At 43.9% G+C, this 10043-nt stretch overlaps 1 protein-coding gene across 1 annotated transcript; it reads left to right on the top strand.

Moving 5' to 3' along the window:
- The first annotated feature begins 2874 nt into the window (after positions 1-2874).
- Positions 2875-5540, top strand: LOC138794055 (olfactory receptor 5AP2-like). The gene is made up of 2 exons (XM_069972820.1): positions 2875-3706; positions 5509-5540. Exons 1-2 carry the CDS (start codon positions 2875-2877, stop codon positions 5538-5540), a joined length of 864 nt encoding a protein of 287 aa, XP_069828921.1.
- Positions 5541-10043: the final 4503 nt, after the last annotated feature.

Here is a 10043-nt window from a genome sequence, read left to right as displayed (position 1 = left end):
TATTTTTTAAGCAACATTCCAAATACCACGCTTTACCAGGATGCCCATGACTCTCTCATACAATAAACCTATCCTATCTATCTACCTATCCCTTATTCTATTTGTCCTTGCTATTTGTCCCTACTTTAGCATTAGCCAACCCTCTTCCTACCTCCCCCCCACCCCCCCAAAAAAAAGTTTCTCTCACTCTCCCTCCTCCCTACCCTCCCCATCAGTGCGCAATAAGTACCGTCCAAATGGCCAAAGCGCTCATGACTTATATGGGGCCCATGACTTATATGGACCCATGACGTGTATCTACTCCATCACAATCATATTTTTTTATGCCCCTTTGCCATTCTTTTATATCTGCTGGCCTAGTTAATTTCCAATACCTCAGAATACAGTTCCAACCCATGAATAGTGATTTAGCAAGCATTGACTTTAAATGCGGGGGACCCTCAACCGCTGTTAGATCTTCAAGTATGCAAATAAGTGGCTCCAGATGTATTTTTACTTTTGTAATTTTTTCTAGTTCAACCACTATCCCTTTCCAATATCTAAAGGGCTTCTCCACAACATATGCACTAAATCCCCCTTCTCACCCTCGTCCAAACATCCTGATTCCCCAATCTCATCTTCGCTAATTTCAAAGGTGTATAATAACGCCTGTAAATTATAAATAGTTGTGTAATTATGTGATTGGGACGAGGACTACATTTCCGGACCGATGAAAAAACTACTGGCCAATCTATCTCGTCTAGCACTAACTCCTCCTCCCATTTAGCTTGAAAACGTGTATTTCTTTTGTGAATAATATTCTGTGATATCACTTTATAAATTTTTCCTACATAATCTTTCTTGGCCTCAATCATATGTGTCTTATAAATAAAGTGATCCTTTTGTTTAAGTGATTTTTTTATCCTGTGTTGCCCCTATTGCATGCTTTACTTCCATATATCTAAAGTAGTCCCTGTCTCTAAGCTCAAATTCTATTTGTAGTACTGCAAAAGACTTAATATTACCCTGTACATCCTCTAGGTGCTCTATCTTGTAAATACCCCTTATCCAAAATTCTGAATCGTGTATTTTACAAAAAATTTTTCAACCGAGGATTTATCCAGAGCGGTGTAAATTGGTTGGACCCCATAATTCCTAGCTTTCTTTTAGCACCATTCCACACTTTTTTCATCATATATTCTATTGGATTACTTTTTTTCCCTATCAAATCAGCCTCTAATAAGGATGGCAAATCTGGAAAAAACAAATTAGTCAAACTTTCCCATCTCCCTGTGAAATCAAATAGCTTAAATTAAATAATATACATCATTTGGACAGCCAGAAAATAAAATTCAAAATTAGGCAGTTTAAACCCCCCCCCCCTTTGCTTTTATCCTGGGTTAGTTTATTATAGCTAATACGTATATTCTTGTTTTTCTTAATGAGCCCATTACAAACAGTAATTATTTGACAAGAAACTTTTTTAACTATCCACACCGGGCTGTTTACGAGCACATAAAGTATTTGGGGCAGTATGACCATTTTAACAACACTCATTCTAGATGCCATTCCTATGGGTAGTCTATTCCAAGCTTGAATTCTCTTTTTGATCTTAGAGAGGAGCGGGGCTACATTTAGTTCTATATATTGTTCAATTTCTAATGTGAACTAGAATATAAAAACTCCCTGTTGAAGCTAAATGGGCAAATTGGATGCAGCAAAAGGAAAAATTTGAGGATGAATTGATGTATAGGGAAGGAATTAAAGACCAATTCTTGAAGGCCAAATGGGGTATAGCGGCTATCAGAAATGGAGCTAGGGTCCATGAGGTGAGATACAGTAAATTGGCATCTCCTTGACAGGCAAATGGTGCCTTCAAGTCCGTCCAAATATGGTTTAGCATTGGCAAGTTGAGAAGTCAATCACGCTGAGGCAGTTGCTAAAGTTCCTTCGAGGTAGTATGCCTCCACTCATATATCACATTTTCATTTTGTCATAGCAGCTTTTGTGATCCAGGGGTCCTTGGGGTTGGTTTTAGAAATTGATGGAGAGGGGACATGGGAAGTAATCCCCCGATTTACTGGATCATCCAGGAAGTTTTGATATTTGGGCTCCATCAGTGTGGTGTCACGGGAAGTGGTATGGTTCCAAACCATCTGCTCATCATCTTTATAGAAGGTCTCCTGAGCCAGTAGCGGGCAGCTGGGGGCAAATACAAATAAAATTGTGTAGAGTAGTAGTTGGATATTGGAGCTTCAAGGACCCCCTCCTGTTAGTTATTTATACTGCAATGTTTATATGTATATTATTTGTTTTATTTATGTTAATTTAGTTTTTGGTGTTAATGAAAGGCTGCTGTAGGCTTTTCATCCAAACAGTTATTTGCCTCTTCATTTTGGGGCTTAGGCCCAGCAGGGTGGGGATGGACCTAGGGGAAGGGAGTGGGTTAATTGTGATCGACGAGGTCTGTTTTACTAGCTATATGTGACCACAGTCTTATTTAACTCATTAGACTTTCTTTTTATACCAGACTTTTACATAGGCTGCAACTGCTCAGAACCTCTGCACTCAATGAAAAATAATGACAACTATAAAGCATGAAATTTAATGGAGATTTATTGGTCACAATATTGAGACTGTAATATACCCTGCTTTATCATTAGGAGTAGGTGGGATGGAGTCAGGGTGCAGTGCTCCTGAGTGTGGAGTACAGGAACTAACAAGTAGAGATTGAGTCTTCAGGCAGGAAATATGAGAAACGTACATTGTTCAGGAGGCGTTGTGGTCAGGAATACTGCTATCACTCCCGTACACACTCAAATGGCTTATTTTCTCTCTTCATCTTAAATAATTTACAGATTTCTGATCCTATGAAAAGTTCCAAGTATTAAGAAGATGGAGAATATGTCCAAGATAAACACTAATCTTGTTCTACTCGGAGTTGTGGAGATGGAGAACCTCCGCTATCTGTATGCAACGTTGGCCATTATAATCTATCTCACCACCATGATGCTGTCTTTTATGATTGTGTATATTATCTGGTCAGAAGAAGCCCTACATGAACCTATGTACATCTTCATAGGCAACTTGGTGGTCAATGTCATGTTTGGTAATTCGGCTGTTCTACCCAAGATGGTGATTGACCTATTGTTTGGTTTGACCACAATATCACTGCCGGGCTGTCTGGTCCAATCATTCTGTTGTCAAACCTTTGCTAGTCTTGAAATGATTACGTTTACAGTCATGGCCTATGATCGATATTTGGCTGTCGGCCATCCCTTGACATACCCCACCCTGATGACCAGTGGAAGAGCTTTCTGTATTATTTTTGCTGTGTTAGTTTATATCACCTTAAGTATTGGCGTAACTGTGGCTTTAGCTGCCAGACTATCCATGTGTGGGGTTTATATTAACAATGTGTTCTGTGAGACTATGTCTCTTCTACGTTTGGCTTGTGGTGACATCACTGTCAACAATGTCTTTGGCACTATATGGTCACTTACCTTGGTAGTCGGCTGCATACTAGTTGTCATCTACTGCTATATAAGAACATTTCTTGTCTGCTGGAAGAGCTCTATCAAGGCCTACCAGAAGGCCATCCACACCCTGGTCACCCACATAGTCACATTTTCTTTATTCGAGGCCACCACTATTTTTGTTATTTTCCGATACAGGTTGGGCATTGGTTCCCTCTCAACCACTGTTCATGTTGTCATCACCCTGACAGGTCTGCTTGTATCTATAATCTTAAACCCTCTTATATATGGGATCAGGATGAAAGCTCTTCGAATTAAAATTTTGTTAATTTGCAAAAAAATTATTTTTGCCAGGTAGTTTTTCATGAGCAGAAATCTACCAATTGCATAAGAACCATGAACCCCGGCTATACCACACACAAGCAAGGGAATCTCTCGGTGGGTCCCTTAGCTAAAGTGCGCCTACTAACTGTGTTTCTCTGGATGATTGGCCGTTCTTTCGTGCCACATCTTGCATTTCGAGTTTGTTTAGCGGCTAATCCGTCTACTCCCTTCCTCCTAAACTTGCTAAAGACATCTTCATGGGTTCTGCAATACTAAATACAATAAATACAACTGGTACTGCAAAAAACAAGACTCCATATGGCACTGCTGAAAAATAGAAGAGTAATGGCTTTTAGGAGGAGGAAAAACTAAAATTGGCTGCAACATAATAGAGTTAAAGCAAATATTTAACCAAACGGCACCCCACCCTCTTTAAAACCACTGTTACAGTTGGATAGCTGGCTTTAATCCATGACCTGTCCTGGGATCCGTTTGGCCGCTGATGTGTTCTAATCACATTGTAATATGATGATAATTTCTTAGTAAACATCTTTTAAGGAAAACTATCAGCAGGTTAGACAAATCGAATCTGCTGATATGTCCCTATTGTGCAGGGGATTCCGAGGATGAAGATATGTCCTTCCTTCTAGGTGCAATTCCGATGCAATTAGTCGTTTGCTTCACAGCCCCGTAAGACTGTTAGGAGCACTGGCATAACACTACCCCGTCCCCATAAAGCTGATCTGCCCCAGACGTGGGCTGGAGTGGGCCAGCTTGGCTGAAGCATTGCTAGGGGGCGGGGATATGCTCCTAATGGTCTTACGACGACCGAGGAGCAAATGATTAATTGCACCGGCACGGTACAAAGGATGAAGGTAAGAGACATACCTTCATCCCCGGCATCTCCTGCGCAATAGGGATATGTAAACGAAGAGCCCGTGGAGCCTCATCAAAGAGCCTCAAAACACAGGACTAGCCAGATATCCCTCCGGGGAGGACCTGCGCAATAGGGGGCTGGCGCATTAGCAATTGCGAACCAGCACCAAATAAGATAATCCTGCCCAAGAAGCATTGAGAAGGAGGATGTGGAGGAAGACCTGAGAAGTGCCGCAGGTCTAGGAGTGCACGGAAACTCTAGGCCCTACTTCTTTGACACCTTGATCTGCTGGATTACAACAAGAAAATAATGGTATGAACAACAAAACAGATCCCAGGACGGGTCATGGATTAAAGCCGGCTATCCAGCGATACCATCAGTTTGGGGGGGCGGGATTTGGGTGCAGATTCACTTTAACCTCTTAACACACCATCATATAACAGGACCACAAGAGTGATCACATTATTATTGTCCTGAACCCATTCGATCAACACAGAATAACTATGTGATTGTGGGGGTCTGACCATGGAAGCCTTCTATGATCAAGAACAGGGTCCTAATTCTCCCATTAGAATGGAGCTGTGGGTCACACAAGCTCCATTCATTCTCTATGACATTCTCGATGGAATGTCTCTGTTGCTCCCATAGAGAATGAATGGTGGTGTTCGGTGTATGTGTGACCTTCAGCTCCATTCTGAGGGGATGATTGGGTTGCCTTTAATCATTCTCTTCTATTCTCAGGGGCTAATGGAAATAAAAATTAGCAGCATGTTAACTTTTCTTTTTTACTGTGAATTCTTTTTTTAATAAACATTCTAAAAAAGATTTATACTTAATTTTTTTGTTCCACAGGGGACTTCACCTTGAGACCTGCCTATCGCTGATACAGTATAATGCTTTTGTGACCATGGTGTATAAAGGGGTTTATAGCCCTGCTTGTATAGCAAGAGTATCACTAACTCTCATCTCGCTCCACATTCCATCTATAGAAGTATACTGTAATCAGGGATGAGCAAATTTACAGTACTAGCGAAGTGACGCCCATCGCTAGGCTCAGCGGTCGGCTTGTAAGCCGGCTGCCTTTGAACTCTGTGCTGCTCCATGCCGCTCCTCCGGGTATCTGGAAAAGCTGAATCCAGTCCTGGGAAATTGGGTGAAGTTTCCCAGGACTGGATCCAGGTTTTCCAGGCAACCGGAGTGGGGCAGCGTGGAGTGGCACAGAGTTCAAAGGCAGCCGGCTGACGAGCTGACTGAGCCTCACTAACTGTAATTTCTCCCCCAGCTCAGGACCGCGGCTGTCTGTCATTATGCCGGGGTTTAGGGGCAGTAATTGGAACGCATTGAAACGGCCCTGCACACATTAAAACCCCTTCTCAATCGGGAACGTTTATATACGTTCCTGCTGCACTGGGTTTGTGTGAAAAGAGCGTATAGGACGTGAAGGGGTTAAATATGGCTGCCGGTCGTACTTTATATTGTGTTTAATGCTTCATTGGATTGCGGGCCTGCAATCCAAATAAAATTAGATAATGTTCCTGCGGCCAATATGGTAATATGCGCCCCAGGAACATGTCAAAGAGCGGCCGTTGTTAATACAGTGTGTGAACACAGTCTAAAGATGATGACACCGTCCCTGAGAGTACTGATCATTGCAGAACGTTAGTAAGAGCATTACAGGGATGTGGATGTGGATCGAAGGCCCTATGGAAACTCAACTCAGATACTAACAGGCTATTCTAATATCATCTAATAGCTCAGAGATTAAAGGGGAAGTCCGGTGTCAGCCTTTAAAAAAAAAAAAAAAAAAGACCCGGGGAGGAGGTGGCTGAACATAACAACATGCACCTAAAAATGTTATGTTCAGCCACCTCCTCCCCGACTTTTTTGAGAAAAAAAAAAAAAGCCCCACACTGGACTTCTCCTTTAATGGGTATATATTGGCATATTAACGTTTTAAAAAATATTGTGTCTTTTTGTTTAGTAGTAAAAACACTAACCCATTGTTACCCCTGTACCCACCGTCACAGGGATACCAGAAAGATCCTGGTACAAACAAGCTGGGCAGTTAAAAATGGGGCAAGACAGTTTCTTTTTTTTAAGGCTGGGTAGGGCCATTATTATTGGTATCTGTCTCTGCCGGTACCCCTGTGGTGGAGGGTGGCAGGGTAATAATGAAGAGGCTGGTGCTAGCCATTTTACTAAGCCACTGGCTCCAACCGGGGTGCTGTGAGAACCAGACATTCTGATGGGCATGGTGTCACCCAGCCATGCTAGGGTGCCTATGGTTTGGCACTGCCACAGTTGTCCTCGTGAATCCTCTTCTCTAATAATAATGCTGACTGTGACCTAGAAGAGATACAGTATGTGTAGAGGACATACAAGAGGCTGGGAAAGCCTCCCTCTGGGACACATATATGAGTGATGTCATCATGTCCACATCAGAGGTAGAGATGATCCCAGCCTCTAGTGACTGCAGGCAGAAGCTGGTGCGGCTTAGGAATGGGAGCAGAAGAAGAATGTGAGAAGTAGTGAGGGGGGAAACTAATCCTCATGAAGGTCCTACCTACAGGGCACAATCTATTTTCAGGGGGGCCTACCCATGGGGCAAAGTATACTCATGGGGGTTCTACCTACAGTGGTCAACCTATCCTCAGGGGGCTCCTACCTACAGGTATCTTTAAAAGAGACCTACTGTACCTACAAGGGGCAAGCTACTTTTAGGGAGAGCCTACTTACTGGGGGCTTAATTACAGTACATATAGGAGAGTCCTACCTACTTTGGGCAAACTACCTAGTGAGGGGAGGTCTTAACCGTAGGAGAAGACTTAACTATGAAGAGCAAACTACCTGCAGAGAGATACTACCTTAGAGGACCCACTTCCCTTAGGGGGTTCTATATACAGCGGGCAGAATATCTCCAAGGGAGTCCTATCTACAGAAGACAAGCCACCCACATTGAATCCAGATGGCAAACTGGATCGACAGAGGGCTTCAAGGGGCAAACTATGCCTACAAGGGACAAACTATCTTCTACCTTTAGGGGGATCCTACCAAGGGGGGGGGGGGGGCAAAATCTTTAGGAATTCTACTTACAGGGGGCTAAACTACAGACAGGGGAGTCCTACCGACAAATGGGAAACTACCTATGGGGGGGTACTACCTTTTGGAGTGCTCCACTTTTAGCAAGGTCATGATCCTAATGGAAACTTTTCCAGACACCCAATATAGCTACTTGCCCAATTCAGGGTCCAGTGGTCCAGGCATTCAGATGCCTAATAGGGACAGGATATGATAATGGCTGATAACAGAGAACAATAGCAAGCGAGTGCTGTATGTGCTCTACAGGGTTGAAATTTTTACAAAAACCTTCCCAAACACCCATTTTTCTTACAAGCCAAATTTGAGGCTTAAGGGGGATACCTGTAGTAAGGGGGATACCTGTAGTAAGGGGGATTACTTGTAGTAATTTGGCATAAAACTATTGAGGTGTTTAGAGGCCTATAGAGAACGGACAGACTGACATTTATAATATAGATGCATCTTTATTTATCCATTATAACACATTCAAAATTGTATAACAGTTAAAGGAGAAGTCCGCCGAAAATTTTAATTAAAGTATTGTATTGGCCCCCAAAAGTTATACAAATCACCAGTATACACTTATTACAGGAAATGTACATAAAGTGCTTTTTTCCCTGCGCTTACTACTGCATTAAGGCTTCAGTGTTCCCCTCTGATAAAAAGAAAAAAACAAAACATAACTCACCTAACCACACGCTCCACCGTCGGTCGCTGGTCTCTTCCCCGCTGAATGAGCAGCGGAGGTCCCAGCCGCCGCAGTGCACTCTGAGCTCAGTACTGGCGCTGAGTGGGACTCGACCAGGGAGCTGCTCATCAGACGGGGGCTGGGCTGACACTCTTGTGATCGCAAGCTAAACACTGCTTGCGGTCCCAAGAGTGATTGACAGGGCGGGAAGCCTATGGCTTCTCGCGCTGTCAATCAGAACACTTAACACCCAGGAGGCCACCGGGTGCTGCATGCGGTCAGCTCCAGGGGGCAAGGCCTCAGGCCCCCGGATGCTAGGGGCCCTGTATTAGCTGCTATGACCACGACGGCGGTAGTTCCGCCAGTGTATAGGAGATAGATAATCTAACTTATCTGGTCTTCCCTGGGTTTTCTTACTTCCCTGGTCCAATCAGGTCCCCCTGAAGTAGCACTACATATATAGGGGGGTTGGGACTAGTTGGGGCACTTCAGTCCTATCAGTGTATAAGAGAGAAAGTGCATACAGAGAAACTGCTGGAGAGATTCTTTCAGGCCCTGGCCTGAGGCCAGGACTAGAGATGAGTGAAGCGAATCTGATCAATACTGATTCACTGTGAATAGGGCATTAAATTTGTTTGTAGCAATTCACAAATTTGAAAGATTCGCTTTATAAATCCACTAAACAGGGCAGTCGCACACGATAGCTTGCAGAACTGTCTTCTCGTAGGAGCAATGGATTATCCATAATCTTGCAGCTGTCCAATCATATGCAAGCCCCTCTGTGATGTCAGCACCCCCCCCCCCCTCGCCCTGAATATAAGGTGATTGACTGAGGTGGCCAGTTAGCTGTATATAGTGGAGAGCAAGTTGCAGCAGGAAGAGAAATACAGAGAGATAGGGACAGAGAGGAGAAGAGAGGGGGGCGGATTGTGGGAGGGTTTGTGGGCGCAGTAAACCCATTGTCCAGTATACCAGGTAACTGGGTGACTGTTGTTCATTATAGGAAGTCACTGGGTGCTGGGTGTACATTACAGAAAGTCACTGGGTGCTCGGTGTGCATTATAGGAAGTCACTGTGTGCTGGGTGTACATTATACCAAGTCACTGGGTGCTGGGTGTACATTATACCAAGTCACTGGGTGCTGGGTGTACATTATACCAAGTCACTGGGTGCTGGGTGTACAGTATAGGAAGTCACTGTGTGCTGGGTGTGCATTATAGGAAGTCACTGGGTGTACATTATACCAAGTCACTGGGTGCTGGGTGTGCATTATAGGAACTCACTGGGTGCTGGGTGTGCATTATAGGAAGTCACTGGGTGTACATTATACCAAGTCACTGGGTGCTGGGTGTGCATTATAGGAACTCAGTGGGTGCTGGGTGTACATTATACCAAGTCACTGTGTGCTGGGTGTGCATTATAGGAAGTCACTGGGTGTACATTATACCAAGTCACTGGGTGCTGGGTGTACATTATACCAAGTCACTGGGTGCTGGGTGTGCATTATAGGAACTCACTGGGTGCTGGGTGTGCATTATACCAAGTCACTGGGTGCTGGGTGTGCATTATACCAAGTCACTGGGTGCGGGGTGTACAATATAGGAAGTCACTGGGTGCTGGG

Source organism: Dendropsophus ebraccatus, chromosome 5 (genome assembly GCF_027789765.1).
Source record: "Dendropsophus ebraccatus isolate aDenEbr1 chromosome 5, aDenEbr1.pat, whole genome shotgun sequence".
Classification (NCBI taxonomy): domain Eukaryota; kingdom Metazoa; phylum Chordata; class Amphibia; order Anura; family Hylidae; genus Dendropsophus; species Dendropsophus ebraccatus.
The sequence above is the reverse complement of the archived record's forward strand: the minus strand, read 5'-3'. Positions and strand labels throughout refer to the sequence as shown.

Excerpts from the sequence above, each read along its gene's own strand:
- LOC138794055 (XM_069972820.1), top strand. The coding sequence starts at position 2,875 with ATGGAGAATATGTCCAAGATAAACACTAATCTTGTTCTACTCGGAGTT. Across the intron at positions 3,707-5,508 it reads TGTTGTCATCACCCTGACAG|GGGACTTCACCTTGAGACCT; the intron begins GTCTGCTTGTAT and ends TTTGTTCCACAG.